The sequence below is a fragment of the Ostrinia nubilalis genome, chromosome 4, assembly GCF_963855985.1.
Source record: "Ostrinia nubilalis chromosome 4, ilOstNubi1.1, whole genome shotgun sequence".
Classification (NCBI taxonomy): domain Eukaryota; kingdom Metazoa; phylum Arthropoda; class Insecta; order Lepidoptera; family Crambidae; genus Ostrinia; species Ostrinia nubilalis.
In genome coordinates, this window is record NC_087091.1 from 6,535,255 (window position 1) to 6,559,358 (window position 24,104).

Genomic DNA, 24,104 nt, shown 5'->3' on the forward strand with positions numbered 1-24,104 from the left:
TAATTTAAGATTTCATGGTTTTCCTTTCATATTATTTATAAAGTTTATTTGAGAGATTTCATCCTTATACTTAACCCTAACGATCGATGTAATAAAAATACAGGGTGTAATTTTTAACTTAATTTAGTTGGTTCGATTCCCGGGTGTAGCAAGCAAATTTTTGGAAATCTTTAAATGCAGTTCTATTTCTTTTCAAAAATAAAGGAATGTTTTCTTTGAGTAAAATTTTCTATCTACAGTATTAAGAGTACTTTCCCTTCAGGTGGCATTACAAAATTCCACCCTGTATACATAGCTTAATAGCTATTATGGTCTCAGTTATTATTACAGGCGCTTATGTGACCAAACTAAATGATTGATCATTAATGTTTTGAATGTAAAATAATCTCAGTAGCCCTCCAAAAATTGCAATATCTCAATTAGGTTACTAAGTTTTAAGCACTGTATTATAGTTATGACCTATTAAGTACGTTTAGTGTGCAAGTAAGTAGATAAATATATGAAAATGAATATTTGTTATACCTATTTGTTTTATTTAACTGAAAATGACACATTTTTTTGTAGAGGTCATGGCAAAAAGGTAATTGTGTAGCGCTAAAATAAACTCTAGTAGCATCCATATACAGGGTAATGTAGTCATATATCCATATACAGGGGAATGCAGTTCTATTTCTTTTCAAAAATAAAGGAATGTTTTCTTTGAGTAAAATTTTCTATCTACATTATTAAGAGTATTTTCCCTCCAGGTGGCATTACAAAATTCTACCCTGTATAGATGGAGTGGGTTGATACGAATGTATGAAATAAAACTAACTTATTTTTAATAAATGATTGTATTTCATTAGTAAAAAAACAAACGGTTGATAGCTTTCCTCTTCGTTTCCATGAAAATTCTGAAAATATTAAAAATAATGAGTCAGGTCGCAAAGTAAAAACTTAAATATTAATTCAATTAGTAACAAGCGATCATTCCAATTTATTAATAAAATGGTCCCTAATATTAGGTGACAATTAGTGGCTAAAAGTTAATTTAGTGTTAGGTGTGAAACTAAAGAAATAAAATGTTAATTGTTAGTGGAAAATCCTTTTACTATTAGTTAATCACAAGTGAAGTTATTATTCCGTTAAGGCGTTTAAATTTTAGTTTAGTTGTGGTTGTGATAGACAGACTATGTGTAAAAGTATGTCAATATTTAGTTTCAAAATTAGAGCTAAGTTATTAGATAGTTTTGACACTGTCATAGGAGTTATTCAGTAAAAGCTGAAAGCTAAATTGTTATTCATTATACTGTGGTTTTATTATACAAAAATAACTTTCGAAATGGGTTTTAACGTAAAAAAATGTTTTCGTCATGGATCCATTATTTTCTTAATTTTATAAATCAAATGACTATTTCTGCGTTCATTATTGTTTTTTTTAACATGCAAAACATTTAAAGTAACTCATTTGTTAGATCTTAACAAATAAGTTTTGAATACAGTCATGATAATATGAAGTCAAGGTGCAGTAGCATGCATTTTGCGGTGCCAGTAATAATTTTACGTGAGAGGTGGATTTGTGCATGCAGTTTGTAACAAGATCAAAATAATTGTGGATAATATTGTGTTGTGATACCAAATAAGGTGCTGTGCGAATAACATTTTAATCTTTTTCTTAATATAAATTAAATAGTGCATGCATGTCCTAATAAAATTTTGAAAATCTTTGCATGTTATTATTGTACAGACATATTTTAGCAAAATTTTGAAATCACCTTATGAACTTTCAGGAGCGTTTACAAAGTATCCACTGAATATAGGAATCCTTCTTTCGTACATTACATAGAAAGCGAATGGATGTTTCGCGTCAAAGACGTAAACTTTTGGAATAGGCCCTCCAACCGAGGTGGTCGTAGCTCCCACAAAGACTGAAAAGGTGGAAATGTAAGAACGTGTCCAAAAAAAATTTAAGTGGTGTGGTAGCTTGCCTCCCCAACCCGTCTGGCCAGCGTGGGGAGTGTAGGCCAAGTCCTCCATTTGCCTCTGGTAAATAAGAGAGGGTCGTGCTCCTGCAGTGGAGACTAAGGCGATTATCACACTGCACCGCGCTCCGCAGCGGTCCGCGTTTTTACTAAGGTGTAGCTAGTTAGAAACTTGGCTCTACGTGAGATCTGATACTTTTTCGCAGTGCGAGCCGCACGATTTTTGGTGGGTTTATTTTTAAAAGAAAAGTATTGTAAACGAGTTATCAATTTTCTTTTTCATACACATACATTATTCACTGTAAATCAACATTCAATAATAATAATTAATTAACACATGATGGACAGTAACGTCCACGGGCGTTCAGGTGGTAAAGGATGATACAACAGAACGCATTAGACGTCATAGTTTTTACTCGTTTTCATAGACACTACTCCCAAGCAATGTATGTGAATTAGTAGTGTCGTATTGGGGAAGTAATTCTTAACTTGTACTTGTACTTACTGTCCACCATAGTGTTAAAGTTGAACATATTCAACAAACACCACAATAATAATACATAGATATCGAAGATGCGGTTGATTCACCTTAAGGAACATTAATAAATGTCCCACTAAATATTTGGAGCTTCCCATACATGATGTAATAAGCAAAGGGATGATTAGCATCAAATGTCTGAGGCGAACTAGGAAGGCCGGATCCAGGTGCAACAAGTACTGAAAGTTTGACAAAACATACTTACGCCCGTATTCACAAACATTACTATGAGGTCTCACAGTGCGCGTGGACGCACATGGTCACACACGAACCAATCACAAAGCTTTATTCAACGCTGTGCGTTCGATTTTCTGCTTCACTTAAGTAAGCATCGTTTGTGAATACGGGTGTTAATTACTTAGATAATTATATCTCATACTATACATTTTATATCTATCTATCAATATAAGCCCACAATGTAATCGTTTGCTGTCCCAAATAAAGAGAGACAAAAAAACTACTTTGTAAGATGCTACAGTATTGTCCGTACACTTGACATTAGGGACTACATAACGATTAATAGTCGTAATAACATACTAGTCGATTTTAAGCAGTGTTTCCTCAGAAAATGTAACTAAGAACGCATACTATGGGTACATATATCCTCTATTGACATATGGCATAATATTCTGGGGCAACTCTGTTAATGTTCAATCGACATTTATACTTCAAAAGAAATGCCTTCGCGTAATGTACCACATTGACAAATATGAAACTTTGAGAAATGTATTTAAAGATTATAAATTTCTGACTTTGACGGGTATCTATATACTTGAAACATGTGTATTTGTAAAGAATAATAAGGATCATTTCTGTGAAAAAAGTAAAATTAAAAAGAATCTTAGATCTCAACATGCTTATAACATTTGTATTTTGAAATCATCAAGTTATATGTATTTATAGCACGAGTACCTACCTTGATTACAGGAACTCGAGTGTTTAACCATTTGCCTAACTGTATAAAAGCACTAGAAAACCCGCAATTCAAACAGAAATTGAAAGAATGGTTGTTGCAGAAATGTTTTTATAACCTAGATGAATATTTTAATAACTTTTGACATAATATTATTTATTGACATTTTTTTTTATTATTATTTTAAATTTTCTATTAACATATTGTACATCCGAAATGGATAACTGTTGAAGCCACTAAATTATTGTTACCACCTTTTGTACACAGTTTTGACAATAAAATTATGATTATGATTATGATTAACGTAAAATGAAACGATTTTGACAAAAAATTGTTCAAAATGGTGCAAGAATTTTCCTTACAATAGCTTCTCCATCCTTTATGACTCTATGATTGTAGAATAAAACCAGAATATTAATTAATAGTGAAAATCAAAGGTGATGATCGTATTTGTTTTTAATTTCATGAATCACCTCATTAGTTCGTTTCGCCGTAAAATGTCCCACTGAATATTGGATAATGTTTATACATAACATAGAACCCAAAAGGTCGATTCGCATTAAAGGTGTATGTTTTGGGGGTCTCATAGCTGTGGGTATAGCATGAGGCACAAATACTGAAAAAGTCACGTAAGTAAATGATACACTTGGAAATAACAAATCCTGTAAGAACATTATTATGTAAACAGTTTGTTATAAATAACTAGGTAAATACACTCCGTCGCTTCAGGTAACTAACTATAGTTACATCACAGAAATGCGTCGACGTAACTTCATGTTAACAAAATTATGAATCTTTCGTGCATAAAACTGCTTAGGTAAAAAAAGCACTTTGGTATCACACTATCACACTAGTTTATAAAGGCGAAAGTTTGTGAGTGGTGTGAACTGGTGTGTGTGTATGTTTGTTACTTCTTCATGTCTAAACGACTGGAATGATTTTAATAAAATTTGGTACGGAGTTAGCTGACACCCTGGATTAACTAGGCTACGTTTTATCGCGGGTAATACCGCGGGGCACAGCTAGTCAATAAATAATCATGGGTTGACTGTAAACACATTTGACACTTGTGCAGCATTTAACCAATGATACAAATATATTTTGCTATAATAATAGGAAGGTATAATGAAACCACAGTAGGCAGGTTGATAGAGTAAAATATTAAAAATTTTGGTAAAACAAAACATAATTGATGATTAATGATGTAATACTTTAGTTAGGTGACTTTTTATTGGGAATTTCATATCACCTTAGTATGTCGAATCCCCATAGAATGTCCCACTGAATATTGGGATTCGCTTGTCATATAGAATGTAGAAGGCAAATGGTTGATTAGCATCAAATTTGTATATATTCGGTGGTCTCAAGACTGCTGTAGCGCGTATACCAAATACTGAAAAATATTTGAGTGTTAAAAAGTTATTCGGTATATCGATTGAGTGTGATAAAAATAGTGTTTTACCGTTTACCTTGGTAAACAATATTCATTTTACGAAAGAGTTGTAAAATCCCACTATGATTTTAGTGATCCCACTGACACCCATTTGTGTTGTTGAAAAGCTGTATAGTCTATCGTGATTAGCTAAATAATATTTTTATTTTCGAAATATTTTATTTTTGTAGAAAACTGTTGTGAATGTTAATTAGAAATGCAACCAGAATTTCAAGCATTATGGTCTGACTGATGACGGAAAAGTAATGACATTAAAAATGAAAATAAATGAGTTTTAAGACGTAAATGGCGAACTTTTATTTCAATTTCTAACTAAAATGGTAAGTATTAATTACAGTTATGTGGTTAAAGGCAGAACAACCCACAAATATGACAGATAATTATGGACTTTAAAATAAATTGCAATTCATTGGAAAATAAAATAATTCGTAACTCTGCTAGATTGGCGAATATAACACTTAATTATTGATGATTTGATTTGACTTAAATTGAAAGTAACCGGTATTGTGTTGTTTCCAATGAATGCATACTACGTGTCTAATTGCGTGGGTTTCAAAATCACCTCATGGGGCTGAATCGCCATAGAATATTCCACTGAATATTGGGATACGCTGTTCATATAAGACGTAGAATGCGAACGGCTGTTTAGCGTCGAAGGAGTATACTTTCGGTGGTTCCATAACTGATGTTACGCCCACAACAAATACTGAAATAAATTGAATGATGAAGTTATCCTGTAAAACTACTAGTAAGTATGTAAATGGACTCTTATCTAAGCCTCGATTGAGACTAAAGCAACAAAAACGATTATTACTCTGTATGTATACTCTTGCTTGCTTGTATACCTTTCTGTCAAATAAAAAGTATTCTATTCTATTATATAGATAATATTTTAGATTGACAAAGAAGAATGATTCTTTGGATACAACCGTCTTAAAATAGAGGTCACGTAGCCAAAATTTCTGACAACAAGTCAGTATCTATAGACTGAAATTTATTTATTTATTGATAAAGGTACACCAACAGCAATACACATTTAAGACATTCACAGTATACAACACATATTGGGGTTTTAGTTTAAATATGTTGGAAAAACACATTTCAAGACGCACAGGACTCAAATTCTGAATATAGGCCTCCCCAACAGTTCCCCGATTGGCCAGTTAGACTCGGCCTGCATTCAGCGGCTTCTTGCTACCTTTGTAAGATAATTTGTCCACCTTGTGGGTTGTCGCAGCGTGGGAACGCGGTCCGAATGTACTGTCCGGACGTCCACTGCTGAACATAGGCCTTCCCCAATGATTTCCATAATGACCGGTTGGTAGCGCCTTCCTGCTACCTTTATAAGGTCGTCAATCCACCTTGTAGGTGTACTTTCCGATACCTGGCCTCCACTCCCGAACCTTGCTGCCCCATTGGCCGTCAGTTCTGCGTATTAAGTGCCCTGCCCATTGCCACTTCAGCTTGCTAATCAGTCGGGGCATACCCCGAGCATAACATATGCTCAGAACAAGGCAGGTATTTTGACCGCAATCGTACCTGATGTTAAACGAGATGCTGTCTAGGATGGTACAATACATGTCTGCCCTCTAAGAGCTTATTCACTCTCGCCGGATTATAGTGTTCAGGAAAGACAGCAATAGGCAAAGAATTCCAGTCCCTAGCTGTTCGCATTATAAAAGAGTTATCGAAACGCTTAGTGCGAGCTGGTGGAATGTCGACAATGTACGGATGTCTGGCACGGGCATGAATTATTTACAATCAAAAAGACAAACTGTAACTTACTGTTAGCTGCAGCAGCTTCTGTTCCAGTTTCATCCACAAGACAAAACGCTTTTTGTTTGGCCGCCGAAACGAATAAAGGATCATCTACTTTCAAAATACCAGTCAGGTTTGATTTGCTAGCATCAAAAAGATCTGTTACACCTGCCTGTAAACATAATTTAAGTGAGACACGCGAATTAAAATTAAAATTATTTAATTAATTTCGTTCGTTCGTTTGTTTCAGCCAAATGAAGTTCACAGCTGGATAAAGGTCATGGATAATCCATAACGATCGGTCATGCGCTGCCCGCATCTAGGCTCTTCCCGCGACCTTCACCAGATCGTCGGTCTACCTAGTGGGGGGCCTGCCCACTACGTCTTCCGGCCCGTGGTCGCCACTCGATAACTTTTCTGCCCCAACGGCCCCTAAACTGATTCACAAATTTGTTACTTACCGATTTCAATATGTCAGCTAGATCAAATTCGGATTCGGTTTTGATTTTTGGCAAATGTACTTGAACCTTAGCATAGAACATTGCTTGGTACGAATCAGAAAATACACCGGGTTGTTTAAGCTTTTCAATCAGAGCTGGTAAGCCTTCTACATCGTTTGGTAGATATATCAAAAATGAGAAATTGCCACCCTTGTAGTCCATTTTTAACATCTAAAACAAAAGACGTTAATAAAATCTATGTAAATACTTAAAACAAAGTCAGGTTAGTTTCACTATTTTTAACTCAAGAACGTCTGGACAGATCTTGATGAAATCTGGAATGGAGGCAGGTGGATACTTTAGTTGTAGTTTAACATAATAATAACCAAAATTTTAACCGACTACCTAAAAAAAAGGGTAATGTTTTTAGTGCATCTAATAAACTGTGGTTATAAAATAACTTGACTTAAGATCTTATGTCCCCTAGATGGGGCAGAGAGCGTCCACAACAGTCCTCCATCGCGTTCGGTCTTGAGCTTCGCGTTTGATTTCGATCAGGTCTTGCCGATTTTCTTCGCCTCGTCTGCTATAGTGTGCCGCCAAAGAAGGAAAAAAAAAATGTCGGTACTAAGTTCGCCGAAACTTACTTTACAATCCAGAGTATCATTTTCTCCATAACTAAAGGACGACTCTTGGTACATAGTTGGGATTTTGACAGTTTTCTGGTTGTTCACATGGAAGTCACGGTCTTTGGTGTTGTTTGGGTTAAACTGCTTGACCCAGTTACCCTGTAATCATAAATATTAGTGAAGTATAAGTATAACGTTTAAAAATAAGTAGTGAATATGTTTAAACCTTTTTATATTTACCAAGAAGTATATGGCGTTAGCTATAACTAAACGAGTATCTCTGTTGAACATGTTCGGTGTGGCGATGTCTTTGATACGATCATTAGTTTCATTTGCCACCTGAAATAAATGACAAGTATGAAAATTTTAGTATACCTTGTCTTGTTGAAAATATAATTCAGTTAATCCGCAAGTGTCCATAAATATTGCTGATATCATATTCATAATTCTTATAAGAATTTTATTAGGAAAAATGAAAATTATAAAAACAAATTGCATAGAAGTCGGTTAAAATGTATGTAGAAATAGCGACGATAGCCGAACGGTGAAGGTGTCGGACTGGGCGACTTGTGATCCGAGGAACGTAGGTTCGATCCCCGCTGGCACTCATCTATTATGGTAAATCTAAGGCTGAGTTGCACCATCTTACTTTAACTTGGACAAACGTCAAAAATCTGACAAACTTTATGCAAAAAGCACCGGTTATTATTAATGTTACGGTTAATTTAAGATGGTGTAACCCAGCCTTACTCGTATTACGAGCATATAATGTATTTAGCTTATCGCGAGGGGTTAAGGAGATTATATTCTTAAAATAAAATTTGCATGTACTCCATACTAACAAGGTATGAGATTCTATGATATAATGAATGACCATTTCAAAATAAAAATACAAGTTCACAGTACCCATGCATTGATCCGGTCTGCCGCAGCTTGTGGTTGGTTAAAATTGAGGGGTTCAACACCAGCGCCGAATATTTCGCGCGTCTCCTCCACGAAACCATCGGAAAGTGGATATACGTCGGATGGAAAGGTCCTGCTTGCCATATTCAAAATGACGTTCTGTTCTGCTTGGAGTCTTTTCGTCAGTCGGGGGAAAACGCATCTTACCTGGAAAATATAACCAGAATTATTTAACATTTCTTTAGGAAGAATTTTATGCCGTGTCGTTCGAGTTGATAAAACTACCTCACTCTTCTCGTGGATGTCATAAAAGGTGTCTAAGAAACTAATATGCGAACATCAGGCCTTCTCGACCTGTCTGGATTTACTTCACCAGGTTTGGTTGCAACTTTATTCATCCATTACCTCAAGTTATAACAGCTAAACAGTTAATTTAATTTTGGTCTACATTAAGCAACTATCAACATTGTAGTGTTGGAGGTAAGATAGAAAGTACAGCCACTATACCGGATGAACGGGACTATTTCCACCTCTCGTTCCCACCACTGCAACTCCTGTGTAGCCAGGATCTACACTACAGCTTGACCGCCATCAAAACCCAACTAATGAAGGTCAAGTTTGTCCCGGGGGAACTTGACCTTCATTAGTCCTGTCATTGGACCCGGATGAAGCTCGTTTCTTCCTTCATTCAGCCTGATCATCACTCCATCAGATGAGATGCAGGTCACGAGCTTCTTTGCTGCGGGTAAAAAGGCCCTAATAATTTTGAGAGAAGACGGTAGGTACTAAAGATTGTTACTTACATCATCATCACTTCGAAGATTGAGGATTTTCTTTAACTGGTTGCGTGTATTACCACCGCTGTACATCATGAATTCTCCTAATGGAACGAATACAGAGAATGCTGACATAATACAGCTTTGGTTGGGGTATGTCTGCATGGATTCCTGTAAACAGTGTGAGTGGAAGTTAGTCAATTAGTTATTGTTTAAACAAACCTTGAAAAATGTAGTCACAAAGCTGTAAAATTATAGTGATTAAACTGTCCATGTGCATTTAATGTTGCAACTGAATAAAACTAAGTAGGGTAAACTACCCAGTTATTGGCCAACGTCAGTTATTGGCCATACTGCACTTTGTCGGCACAAAATAAGAAACGGGGCAGGTCGGGCCATCTGTATTTTTTATAAAGAACTGCTTTATTAATCAGGTTTCATTTTAGTTCATTTTTTTCCCGTTATTGACCATAGTGCCAATTCTAACAGCATTTTTTTGACAGTTGGTACCCGGCCGCCCTCGGAGAAGTATTTAAGTAATGTATTTGTTAACGGACGGATTTATTTAAAAAATAGTAATATGGAGTAGTTTTCAGTGTTTTGCAGTGGTTTGCAGTGCTATTGTGTTTTTTAAACGGTAAGTTTCAATATTACAGTATCATATTTAGAGTTAATCTAATAAAACCTCAGTTTTGAGGGGTGGCCAGTAACTGAATGACAATTTGTATTTATTTTTGTTTATTGGCCAGACCGGCCAATAACTAAATTATTCTATGCTCATCGAATTTCTGCGGAAATACACCGTATTTGTAATGTTTTTAAAGTTTAGTATCTACTGGCTAGAAATCATTTATTTCTATCCATAAATTTCAGTTACTGGCATAGGTGGCCAGTAACTAAAAGCAAAGTGTCAATAACTAAATTAACCATTTTTTGTTTCACAGACATCCATTAAATAAACAAGATTGCATCAAAGCGACGAAAGTATTCTCAAGAAGATCTTCAAGGCCTTGAAGTTTATAGAAAACAAGGAAGGATCCATTCGACAAGCAGCAAATATTTTCAATGTGCCAAGAAGTACCAAAAACACTGAATTCGCCCAAAATGCAGGACAAACGCCAAATAGAAAGACTACCGTTTGCGCTTACTTCCGTATCATCATTTCAGCCATAGGACGTCCACTGCTGAACATAGGCCTTCCCCAATGATTTCCACAATGGCCGGTTAGAGGCGGCCTGCATCCAGCGCCTTCCCGCTACCTTCATGAGGTCATCGTTCCACCTTGTGGGTGGACGGCTTACGCTGCGCTTTCCAGTACGTGGCCTCCACTCCAGAACCTTGTTGCCCCATCGGCCGTCAGTTCTGCGTACTATATGCCCTGCCTATTGTCTGCTATGTCAGCGACTTTAGTTCGTTTACGGATCTCCTCATTTGTGATTCGTTTTCGTAGAGATTTTTGCTTGTGCCCTATCAAAAAGAGAATTATAGAATGTAATCAATGCCAAGAAAAGTAGGTATCATTTGAATTGTATTCCAATTGCTCATAGAGTGTATGTACCAGAACAGGATGACGATTCCTTTTTGTGTCATTTATGATGATAAAGTTAGAGTAACACTGATTCATCTGATGATGAAGTGGATTATTTATTTGCTGCTGTCTATAAAGAAGCCAAAAAACAAGGGCTTGATTAGATAGTTTTGTTTTTATTTGTTTATTTGAGACTTATATTGAAACTATAGCTCCTAGGTTTGAAATATTCACTTTGTCTATGAGTAAATTATATTGTTTCATGACTGCATCTCATACAGTTTTAGATAACGTTGTGTTTTTCATGTTATATTGATTTCTTTAGCTGTAATAGGGTAAACTACCCAGTTATTGGCCAACGTCAGTTATTGGCCATACTGCACTTTGTCGGCACAAAATAAGAAACGGGGCAGGTCGGGCCATCTGTATTTTTTATAAAGAACTGCTTTATTAATCAGGTTTCATTTTAGTTCATTTTTTTCCCGTTATTGACCATAGTGCCAATTCTAACAGCATTTTTTTGACAGTTGGTACCCGGCCGCCCTCGGAGAAGTATTTAAGTAATGTATTTGTTAACGGACGGATTTATTTAAAAAATAGTAATATGGAGTAGTTTTCAGTGTTTTGCAGTGGTTTGCAGTGCTATTGTGTTTTTTAAACGGTAAGTTTCAATATTACAGTATCATATTTAGAGTTAATCTAATAAAACCTCAGTTTTGAGGGGTGGCCAGTAACTGAATGACAATTTGTATTTATTTTTGTTTATTGGCCAGACCGGCCAATAACTAAATTATTCTATGCTCATCGAATTTCTGCGGAAATACACCGTATTTGTAATGTTTTTAAAGTTTAGTATCTACTGGCTAGAAATCATTTATTTCTATCCATAAATTTCAGTTACTGGCATAGGTGGCCAGTAACTAAAAGCAAAGTGTCAATAACTAAATTAACCATTTTTTGTTTCACAGACATCCATTAAATAAACAAGATTGCATCAAAGCGACGAAAGTATTCTCAAGAAGATCTTCAAGGCCTTGAAGTTTATAGAAAACAAGGAAGGATCCATTCGACAAGCAGCAAATATTTTCAATGTGCCAAGAAGTACCAAAAACACTGAATTCGCCCAAAATGCAGGACAAACGCCAAATAGAAAGACTACCGTTTGCGCTTACTTCCGTATCATCATTTCAGCCATAGGACGTCCACTGCTGAACATAGGCCTTCCCCAATGATTTCCACAATGGCCGGTTAGAGGCGGCCTGCATCCAGCGCCTTCCCGCTACCTTCATGAGGTCATCGTTCCACCTTGTGGGTGGACGGCTTACGCTGCGCTTTCCAGTACGTGGCCTCCACTCCAGAACCTTGTTGCCCCATCGGCCGTCAGTTCTGCGTACTATATGCCCTGCCTATTGTCTGCTATGTCAGCGACTTTAGTTCGTTTACGGATCTCCTCATTTGTGATTCGTTTTCGTAGAGATTTTTGCTTGTGCCCTATCAAAAAGAGAATTATAGAATGTAATCAATGCCAAGAAAAGTAGGTATCATTTGAATTGTATTCCAATTGCTCATAGAGTGTATGTACCAGAACAGGATGACGATTCCTTTTTGTGTCATTTATGATGATAAAGTTAGAGTAACACTGATTCATCTGATGATGAAGTGGATTATTTATTTGCTGCTGTCTATAAAGAAGCCAAAAAACAAGGGCTTGATTAGATAGTTTTGTTTTTATTTGTTTATTTGAGACTTATATTGAAACTATAGCTCCTAGGTTTGAAATATTCACTTTGTCTATGAGTAAATTATATTGTTTCATGACTGCATCTCATACAGTTTTAGATAACGTTGTGTTTTTCATGTTATATTGATTTCTTTAGCTGTAATACATTATTTTTTTCTGTGGCCAGTAACTAGCATGCATATGGCCAGTTACAGAATTTTATGGCCAATAACTAGGATTATTCGTATGTTTTTGAATTAAATAAAAATATACATTCAAAGAGTGTTTAATTGTACTTCATAAAGCCATAAGGTTAAAAAGTGAGATTTCCTGGTCAATTTGATGTCTGTTTTTTGATAATAAGTTATCGCACTAAGAAACCGTAAAGCTTTGAAGTGGCCAAGAGGCTTAAGTGGCCAGTAACTAGTCGATTTACCCTACATTATTTTTTTCTGTGGCCAGTAACTAGCATGCATATGGCCAGTTACAGAATTTTATGGCCAATAACTAGGATTATTCGTATGTTTTTGAATTAAATAAAAATATACATTCAAAGAGTGTTTAATTGTACTTCATAAAGCCATAAGGTTAAAAAGTGAGATTTCCTGGTCAATTTGATGTCTGTTTTTTGATAATAAGTTATCGCACTAAGAAACCGTAAAGCTTTGAAGTGGCCAAGAGGCTTAAGTGGCCAGTAACTAGTCGATTTACCCTATATTATTATTTATACAAATGATTTTGAATTTAAAAAGCAGTAAAATTGGTTGGGTTAAATAATAATTATGGCAGAAGTTCAACACTGTTTTCTTTTTGTTAATTATGGTTCGATAATGGTTTATTTTAAGTTACTGTTTTTTTTTGTTTAGCTAATAATTAAAGCAGAAACTGATCAGTTCAATAATTTTAAGATTATTAGAAATTGCAATCATAGGCATAAAGCATTCTAAAATGTATTAGCACGGGTTTAAAAAATAATACATACATGCATGAATATTCCAGTAAATGCATTATTTCCATCAGAAAGCAGTTGTTCGACGGAATCATCACACGTGTAAGTACCTGGCTCTGGCGCTGAAATGTAATAAAAATAATATAGTAAGTAATGGAAGGTAGTAACGTTCTGGAATGGAGGCCGCGTACCGGAAAACGCAGCGTGGGACGTCCACCTACAAGGTGGACCGACGACATCGTAAAGGTAGCAGGGAAGCGCTGGACGCAGACCGCTGCCAATCGATCAACATGGAAAGCATTGGGGGAGGCCTATGTTCAGCAGTGGACGTCCTATGGCTGAAATGATGATGATGATGAAGTAATGGAATGAATTGGATACTATGCTTAAATTGTGGCATTTCGATTTATTTTTTAATGACACTTAAGCTTGTAGATGTTCAATATTTTATTCAGTACATAGACCCTTTCCAGGGCAATTATACACGTCACATATATACATAGCTTGCCCTACCACCACTTCGGGACAACATATGGGCTGGTGCTGAGAAGAAGTGGCGGAAGAAACTCAGACACCTTTGTAATAAAGCCGATTTTGCAACAAACAACATAAATATATCAAATAAGTGAAATTTTTTTTGGCTATCATACGAGACAATTTGAACACGCTAAGTTCTGCACAATGTCTTGATAATCAACGTAATAAAAGTAAATGTACTAAGTTCCACTTCTCGAAAAAATGCCGTTACGTCAGCAGATAGAACAGTCATAGATTTTTCTATGACGTACTAAGCTCAGGGCCTAGGTTATTACCTTATTCTAATCGCATCATACTTAGGCCCGCGGAAAACGTTACGGGAAATACCAAATCACCTACATTGTGTGAGTGTACTATGAAAAACGTATAATAATAAGGTGTGAATACAATGTGATAAGAAAAATACTATAATTTAATTCGATCGTGAAATTGCAGACAACATTAACGTGCCCGATATGCAATAGAGTTGCTTATCTGAAACATGTTTCTTTGTGGAATAATACAGAGAAAATAACATTTCAAGAAGTTGAATAACAGGAAAAGGCGATGAACGTGACGAAACAAACGAGTAAGTTGCTCAAATTGCAATAATAACATTTTAAGAAAAAATAATACATTTCGAACTGTTATGTAAAGAGAGTTACTTTAAAGCCACAGTCAAAAAGTCATTTTGATGAAAATTAGTAGGTAATTTGTGTTTGCATTAAAAATTGACCCGTTAACCCCTTGTGGTAAGCTAAATAGGCTTGTGCTACAAATGGATTCTCCACAATAGTCCAGCGAGCGGTGGGAATCAAACCCGCGTTTCTCGGATCTCGATTCAGCCAGTTCGATACTGACACCATTGGGCAGTGGGCTATTGTCAGTTAAAGTTCAGTTTAATTTGAAATAATAATATTTTTCCGGCCTGATCGAAGAAGAACTTGGATTCTTGTTATAAAAAAAACTAAACTATTTTAATACCTTTCGGTTCAAGTTTGTGGACTACATTGTTATGCACCACATCACGACAATCATCAATAATTACAGTCTAATAAAAAAAATCACAATTTTAATAATTTTAAGGTTTTTCAACTCACAATCTTCTACGCCATCTGCACAGGATCCTAATACACCAGCGCACGCTAGAATGACTAGAAATTTAAATTGAGCAGCCATCTTTAGACACAAATAAAACTACGTGTGTTTTGCTCTACGCGACTACTACTGGTGATGAATTAAACAGAATCAGTGAATTTATCCTGTCTATTTATATGGGTATATGACTAGTTGAGACAGCAACTGTTTCAACAAACGTCAAAAATTACCTGAAGGCAATTGTCTTGATTTAGTGTCAAGTGACTTAATTATTTTTATCAGCGGATAAAATTGGCAAAATTGGCACACGTGGATAATTTACTTCGTTCATTGAAAAATACATACCTACACAGTAACTAACTGCAAAGCATGGTGTGTGAAAATAAGTGTTTTTTTTGTGAACAATACCACGACTAAAAATAATTAAAATAAAGTAGTATTGTAAAATTGTTCTATAGAGCTTATTAAAAAAATTCGGATACTCATCATTACAAAATCATCCTGTATATTATGTATAGTAATTAGTTACACCTGCTAACAGTATACAAACATAGCTTTCTTGTAACCCTGTATAGTTTATATACGGCATGGAAACTATTATTTTTATAGTTACAATTTTGTTCAGCATCATGTGCGTAAGCAGTCGAAGAACAATTGGTCGGAAGCATTAGCAATTTTACGCTAATTAATTTAGTTGTAAAGCAATTAGGCAAACAGTTATTAAAAAATTTAAAGTTATTAAATTTTTAATCCCCAGTGAAACGAAATGTCTGTAGGTTGGGTTGTAGATAATATGAAATAAAATCTTAGCTTTGTTAATGAAATCTACATCTGTCTTAGCTGGCATTAGAAAAATTAAGAGAAGACACAGTATTATTAAATTAAATTTTCATTTGGTCTGTTGGACTCGTGGGAAAAGAAGCGCCTTTAGAAATAATGAGCTTATTAATATTATAAATGTTTTTATACAGAATCCTACTTGAATAAAGTCATATTGCGTCATAAAATATTATGACGTCAAAATATTAGATACGGCTTGAAAACACGTAATATTTGAAAAAAAAAACAAGTTTAATTTGTATGTTTTAGTTGGAATTTATGAGAACCTCTGCTATCTGTTCACCAAATACACTCGACAGCAAATAAATCGCACCACCCGCGACAAGCATTTTCAAACGTATGCATCCCTACTTCCCACCAATATTGGCACCTTTTTTAAAAGCCTAGTTCTAAACTTCATTTTATTAAAGGAAAAGTTTTTACCCCAAAAATGTGTCTTTACAAGGATCCAGAGTCACTTTTTATGTCTATAAAACTGTTAAGTTGGGATTAATCGCTATCCATCTGTTGAAGAGGACACGTGTGATCATTATTTGGTTTTATAACCATAAAATTTGGTCTAATTGATCCCAGAGGTGAGCCCAAGGTGACGTCTTTTTTCAAGTCACATTTATGGTATATGTTAATCATTTATTAAGAAATTAAATGTGTTTTTCTTTAAGGATATTTATTGGGCTTTCAAATAACACCAATATTGTTGGGGCACCATTATTGTGTCAAAAGAAAATCTTTAAAGTTCGCGTCGCGGGTGGTGCGATTTATTTGCTGTCAAGTGTAGTTAGGTATAGCATCAGAATATACATTTTTGAATCAATACGAGTACAGCACTTTTCCAACTACTTAAATGTGCTTGGTGTTTAAGCTTGATGTACCATCGTTATTCCTACAGACAACATATCAGACTACACATTTTAGTTTTAAAATTGTCCCTACTACAACGGAATAATATGCCACAGATTTATCTTGATATGCCGCCGTTTGTACAAACTAAGGCTGAGTTGCACAATCTTACTTAACTAACGTCAAAAATCTGTCAAACTCCATACAAAAGCACCGGTTATTGTTGAAGTTACGAGTAAAACAAGTTGGTGCAACTCAGCCTAAAGGAGCCTTATTCCTAAACGCTTATCATTTTTATACTTACGACATTCCTCCCTAGTCACGCAGACGCCCTTGTCGTTCCTAACGAAACCGTCCTGACAGCGGCAGCCAGGCGGCAAGCACGGTTGTCCTGCAGCGCACAGCACAGCCCGGTCGTCAATACCACACTGTCTCGGTGGACAGGCCAAGGGGCATGAGTCGTATATCTCGTTCGGATTCGGGCAGAGAGCAGCTGGAAGAGAGAAAAGGGTTAATAGAGCAGATAGCAGCTAGAAGAGAGATTTTACAATTTAACAATTAGTTATTTTTTTAACTATGAATAAAAAAACTAGGCCTTAGTGTTTGACCAGACTAAAACAAAAGAGTGTCCAATCACCTTAAGAAACAGCACGCGACTAGATTAACGCCCGTATTCACAAACGTTACTATGAGGTCTCACAGTGCGCGTGGACGCACAGGATGACACACGAACCAATCACAGAGTTCTAGTCAACGCTGTGCGTTCAATTTGCTGCTTCACTTAAGCAAGCATCGTTTGTGAATACGGACGTAAGAGTTACCTACCGGGACAATCGTCCTGTGGTATGCAGGTACCATCTGGTCCACGCAAATATTTGTCCCGGCACACGCAGCCTGGTATGCATTCAAGCGGGTCTATGCAAAGGTCCGGCTCGTAGTACTGAGTGCAGTTCCATTTGCCGCATCCACCGTTAGCGCATGTAGTGTACACCTCGTTCTGTTGACAAGGCGCTGGAAAATATGTAGGAAAGTGAGCGAAGAAAACAAAATGATGGTATGAATTTGTTGTTTGGAGCAACGAGCGACAGTGGGATGTTCCACCACATACTAAAGAAGAGATTCAGAAACGATTATAATTTTTATACTTACGACATTCTTCCCTAGTCACGCAGACGCCCTTGTCGTTCCTGACAAAACCGTCCTTGCAGCGGCAGCCAGGCGGCAAGCACGGTTGTCCTGCAGCGCACAGCACAGCCCGGTCGTCGATACCGCACTGTCTCGGTGGACAGGCTAAGGGGCATGAGTCGTATATCTCGTTCGAATTCGGGCAGAGAGCAGCTGGAAGAGAGAAACGGGTTAATTGGGTAGACCGCAGCTAGAAGAGAGATTTTTTTTTGTTGATAATCAAGGGTTTTTCCTATCAGACTGCTAGTACGGGTGAAATACCACGCATGGCAAACTTATGCTAGTTTGTCAGTTGTATGGACAAACATACTTGTCGACATTTGAAATGAAGAGCATTGTACCAACAAAGCTGAAAGCTTAAAAAATTAAGTAACTAATTAGCAATATCTAAAGCGATAAGATAGCGAACCAAAGAGCTAAAATAAGCTTCTCCAGCTTAGCGAAATAGTATAAATTTGATTTAGAGGCTACTGATTTTAGTTATCACCGTATTTATTGAGATGATTTCTTATCACTTACAAAAACAATCTAATGTAGCCTTTAATTTGACAAGTACCTATTAATCGCTATAAAAGATAAGTCATTCATGTAAATGTTTATCTATAAGTAAAAATCACGACAAAATGTTGTAAAATTATACAAAATGTTTCAGGATGAGTAACCTTTTTATGTTTCCCTGATGAGTACGTTATATTATAAATGTATGCAGTAAAAGTGCGTTGTCGTGTCTGCCATTACGTTGTTTTGTTGATTATTTACTTTTTATGCATACAATGAACCTTATTATTGTGCAATATTTGATAAAGATTAGCGGTCGGTATATGGCAATTAAATAGAGTTGAAACGTGATACTTTATGTAAAAAATTTGTATGTAATAGAACAGTTACAATGAAGGAAAATAATAAAGATTAATTTGTATTTTTTTGTGTTCTACACGTGCCAACGCTCTTTAATTCCATTTATTTCCCTGGCTAAACTGAAATACAGACAGTTATCAAATCAAAATCAAAATCAAAAATGTTTTATTCGTTAACAAACCAACTTTTACAAAAATTGTGGTGACATACCTAGTAAGTAAAAGTATACCTGTATCAGGTAGTCACCGCCCATTCAGACAGTGCTAGTTTTGGGTAAGTTTAACAAACAAAAAAAAAACAAAATGGTTATTAAGAAGGTATAGAAAATTAGAAAATATGGTGTGTGTGTGTGTGTGTGTGTGTGTGTGTGTGTGTGTGTTTGTGTGTGTTATGTTGTATTATGTTAAGTTATGATAGAGAGTGATTAATTTTACGTTTGTATAATAATATGCCTTTTTTAACTTTCAGATATAAATTTGATACATTTTATATATTATTTTTTAAAAGTGTTTCGGTATCCAAATAGCTAAGCGATTTTAGCCAGAGTGTAAGTTTCTCTTTACAAGAGTGAGATGTAAGCGGATAAATGCTCAGTATTTTGTTAATTTTATTGTACAAGAAACCAGCTTGTCTAGTAAATTGCCTGCTAGCAAAGGCTGTTTTGGAAGGAATAGTAGGAGCAGCTTTGTCCTTTCTTCTTTTGTTATTAATTTTAGGGTCATAGTATATACTTTTATGTATTTTCAATATGGCAGTTAATATATATAGTTTTCTTATAGAAAGGAGATCTCCGTGTTTATAAAGTTCTTCAGTAGAATGTCTGAAAGGCAGAGAGTACATTACTTTAAGTAACCGTCTTTGCGTTCTTTCTACCTCCAGAAGTTTCGTTTTGGTTGAGCCCCCCCAAACTGAGATTCCATAGCAAAAAACTGATTGAGCTAGAGCTATATAGATTTTATTTATGAGGTCCTTAGTTGTGACATGCCTAAGCTTCTTAAAAATCCATGTAAGTTTTCTTATTCGATTCATTAGCATGTCCAAGTGTGAATGCCAAGACAGATGAGAATCTATAATAACGCCTAGATATCTAGTAGTGGAAACTCTCTCAATACAAAGACATGTACATGTGTTTTGTTGGGAACTGTCACAAATATGTAGTTTGACTTGAAAGTTTTCTTCCGGTTGTGTGCGTTTATTAGGTGTGAAGCAAATAAAATTACTTTTTTTAATGTTTAGTGTGAGTAGGTTTGTGTTTAACCATTTTTTTATAGTTGTAAGTCCTTCAACTGCTGTCCCTTGCACATCGTCCCATGATTTCCCAGTAAAGATGATGGCTGTATCATCAGCATAAGAAATTATTTTTGCATTTGAGATTTATAGAGAGTTATACTCCAGTTAATTTCCCTTTATGCCTCATCTCATTGTTTTTCGTTTTATTATTTCGTATATTAAAACGAAACGTAGATAAAATAATAGCTTGTTAAGAACATAAAGGTAGCAGGGAAGCGCTGGACGCAGGCCGTTACCAATCGATCAACATGAAAAGCATTGGGGGAGGCCTATGTTCAGCAGTGGACGTCCTATGGCTGAAATGATGATGATGATGATCACGATGAAGAACAAAAAGGACCTAAGTGTGAAAACGTACAATAGTACGTTAATAGGCCGTACCAGAAGGTTTGACAGAATAAATAAATATTACTTCTACTTACCGGGACAATCGTCCTGTGGTATGCAGGTACCATCTGGTCCACGCAAATATTTCTCACGGCACACGCAGCCTGGTATGCATTCAAACGTATCTATGCAAAGGATCGGCTCGTAGTACTGAGTGCAGTTCCATTTGCCGCATCCACTGTAAGCGCATGAAGTGTACACCTCGTTCTGTTGACAAGGCGCTGGAAAATATGTAGGAAAGTGAGTGAAGAAAACAATTGTACAATGAATTTATTCAGAGCAAAGAGCGACAGTGCAGTGGGATCTTCCACCTGGGATTTCTTAAGATATCAGAGCAGTCAGATAAAATCCAGATTGAATATATTTTGGTGTTTTTATTTGAAGAGTTAGATCTCCCGCCCAATAAGCAGCTAAGAGCTTATGGCTGCGGAAGTTACCTAATGAAAATGCGTTAATATGCACGCAGCCACTGGCTGCCCGCAGCTGGGCCGCACGACAAGGCGAATGTATGAACTATAAGCTCACTTGCAAAATTTAAAGTAAGTAAAATGGCCAGTTGTGGCTGAACTGGCTGTTCAAAATTTTTGGCTGCGGCAGCCAGGCTACCATCCCTAAAGCTGAGCTATGATGAGCTCGGGAGACTTTTTACAGTGCCTAGTTGATGGATAAGGTATTGAAGCTACTAAGCTAAATAAAGTCCCACAGAAAACGATATTTTTCGATTAGGAACTATGTACGAGTATGATTAGGGATGAACATTGAACACAGGCAAATAACGTTTAACGTAATACGTATTTATCACTTACAGCATTGTCCTTCTTTCACACATTTCCCTTGCTTGTCGTCGTAAAGGAATCCAGGTTTGCAGACACATCCATTGAGTAAACAGGGGCAGTCCTCTGGGACAGGTCGGTTCCCGCTACATTTTGGACCACAGAGTAAACCACAGCCTGCTTCAGCGTTAGGGTCCCCACCACAGGATGCTGCGTTGCGAAAAATATTTTTGACACATTGATTTAATCCCTAACTTTCCTAACAGGTGTTAATCAAGTATTCATAGACTGAAATGCTCATGATTGCCACAGAACAAGATACCTAAAAAAATATACACAGAATTAAACTCATCAACTTGGAAAGGGATCAACACCGTATCGCCTTTCGCGAGCTGTCATCGCCTTTTGCGCGCTGTCAATCGCGTGGCGAGGTGCGGATAAGTGTGCGTTGCAGTGTGAGTTTCATACAAATAATATTGACCGCCTCGAGTTGAAACGGTTGCTTTCCGGGTTGATAAAATATGCGACGTCCTTTAATAGGAATTACAGCTCAGGCTCTTGGAATCTTTGGGATACAACTTTGTTTTGTTATTCGTTACATTCTTTTATTGGAATCTTAAATCAATCAATTATTCGGCAATCCGGGCATTTTCAAGGCGAGAGTGAATAGGCACTTACAGGGCAGATATGTACCATCCTAGACTGCATCCCACTTAACATCAGGTGCGATTGTGGTCAAATAACTGCCTTGTTACGCATAAAAAAAATGCGTAGACTGGGGATAGAAATAGATATTTTTAAAGACGTAATCTACTGTCAATAGCTGACCAGTCTCTCTCTTATCGTTACAGTAAATAGATATGCATTTACTGGGTAATTACCATCCTAGACTGCATCTCACTAACATCAAGTTTTATTGTGGTCAAATAATATCTGCCTTGTTTTAAAAAATAGATATAGTTCTTGCAACTAACGAAGGCGAGTGAGCTTTACTTGTGTGTACGTGTACATGCACATAGCGATAGTCTATCAAAACTTTTGAAAAAAAAACAAACAGTAGCGAGCCACCAGACATGTAAAGCTCACTCACCGTCGTAAGTTGCAAGAACTATGTAGGTATATCAGTATGTATTGAAGTACATCACTGATTTGGTATTTTCTACTCACGGCATTGCTTTTTAGGGATGCAGACTCCATTGCAGTCCCTGACGTAGCCCTCTACGCAGACGCAGGCAGGTTTATCGGGACAGCGATTGGGATCTATGCGGGGACATGAGATAGGTTTCCCGAGCTGGTCGCAAGTGTTAGGCACGCAGAGTATGGTAGGACACTTCACATATCTCTCGTTCTTACAGCATTTAACTGGATGGAACAGAAAAATATTGTTTAGGGTATGTCTAGGTATACTTTTAAAACATGCATTTTTTATGGCTACTCCATAAATTGAACGTTTTTTGCGTGCAAATATGGTTGATGGTATGCATGAACTAACCTTTGGTGCCTGATTTGTAGGAGCTATTGGCGCTGGCGTCAGCGTACGCAGAGCTATTTGAATTGGAGCTGGTTTTGCCATCTGAAATTGGGTCAAAAAATTAACTGACAAATGGTTAGAGTGCGGCGAAAATAATAGGCATATTGACATCCACTTAATCTGAGTCCTTTAACGAATAATTCCAAGAAATTTTGGCTTAAGAAGCACTGGTACGGATAGTGCGAACGGAGGTGCGGTGTTACATTTTTCTCTCGAATAAAATTTGGTGTATGTCGATGACTTGATCATGACTGAATTATTAAATCTACTCGAATTAGGTAATAATGTGAGGTGCATTCTGAAGTTAATGTGCTCAAAGCTACAAATAATATTTGCCTCGTTATAGAGAGGTCAATAGCTAAACAATTACCTTTGGTTTCTGTTGATGAATAAGAAGAACTACCAGAAGATGAGGCAGATGAAGAATTTGATTCCTCGTAAGTCTCAATTGAACCTGGAATATACGAAAATTGAACATGAAAGGATATGAAATTCTAATCAATGAATTTTAAGCACCTTGATGCCAGTAGCGCAGGCCGATCGTTGTGAAAATTCTTAGCGGAGGCCTTTGTCCAGCCGTGGACGTCATTTAAGACGAATATCACCTGGATAGGACTAGGGGAAAAACTGAAGGTATTTTTATTGCAATTAAATTACGCTTCGTTCCAAACGTAATCACGCTATTGGCGTTAAAATTAGTGACATTTTCCTTGCAAAATTAAATATTTGCTAGAACGAGGTATGTCAACGGCAACAAACAGTACCACACGAGCGTAGCTTAAAGGAACTCAAAACTCATTCTTACCTGCAAATGTGCTAGAAAACAGCACAGCACTTGCAACAAATAAAACAAAAGGTGACTTCAACATTGTAACTGCCAGCCCAACACACCTACGTGAGGCAGAGACTCTCCTTTTATACTTAACACAAGGTACACACTTGTTAAAACACTGTTGTTTGCAACTAATAATGTCCAAGTATTATTTATTAATGTTGTGTTGTGCATTTAGTGATTAACATTATTATTTATTTGTTCATCACGGATTAAGTATTGATTGTTTTTGGGTTCCCTCGATACCTATGGTATTAATGACATTGTTTGTATTGTTACAATAATTTGTAATTTTCAATATTAAATATAAGATTTTTCACTAAACAACGTCATCTGTGGCATTTACAGGGTTCTAACAATTTAACATCTTACTATCAAATACTTTT

At 36.3% G+C, this 24,104-nt stretch overlaps 1 protein-coding gene across 6 annotated transcripts; it reads right to left on the minus strand.

The window, feature by feature from the left end:
- Positions 1-814: 814 nt before the first annotated feature.
- LOC135088580 (antichymotrypsin-2-like) lies at positions 815-23,767 on the minus strand. Of its 6 annotated transcripts, none has more exons than XM_063983442.1 (18): positions 23,692-23,767; positions 23,257-23,340; positions 22,848-22,928; positions 22,523-22,717; positions 21,389-21,565; positions 20,618-20,803; positions 18,012-18,200; positions 17,688-17,873; positions 17,167-17,355; positions 13,602-13,690; positions 9,399-9,542; positions 8,599-8,802; positions 7,933-8,031; positions 7,711-7,851; positions 7,085-7,294; positions 6,651-6,795; positions 1,755-1,907; positions 815-893 (listed from the first exon to the last, which is right to left on the minus strand). In XM_063983442.1, the coding sequence occupies exons 1-17, from the start codon at positions 23,753-23,755 to the stop codon at positions 1,756-1,758; spliced, it is 2,535 nt and encodes an 844-aa protein (XP_063839512.1). In that variant the 5' UTR covers positions 23,756-23,767; the 3' UTR covers positions 815-893; position 1,755. The 6 variants fall into 6 exon arrangements, with proteins under 6 accessions (XP_063839512.1, XP_063839517.1, XP_063839515.1 ...); XM_063983447.1 differs by lacking the exon at positions 1,755-1,907 and adding an exon at positions 2,550-2,678; XM_063983445.1 differs by lacking the exon at positions 1,755-1,907 and adding an exon at positions 4,662-4,805.
- Positions 23,768-24,104: the final 337 nt, after the last annotated feature.

Excerpts from the sequence above, each read along its gene's own strand:
- LOC135088580 (XM_063983442.1), bottom strand. The coding sequence starts at position 23,755 with ATGTTGAAGTCACCTTTTGTTTTATTTGTTGCAAGTGCTGTGCTGTTT. Across the intron at positions 8,803-9,398 it reads ATCTTCGAAGTGATGATGAT|GTAAGATGCGTTTTCCCCCG; the intron begins GTAAGTAACAAT and ends TATATTTTCCAG. Across the intron at positions 1,908-6,650 it reads AGAAGCTGCTGCAGCTAACA|TCTTTGTGGGAGCTACGACC; the intron begins GTAAGTTACAGT and ends CCACCTTTTCAG.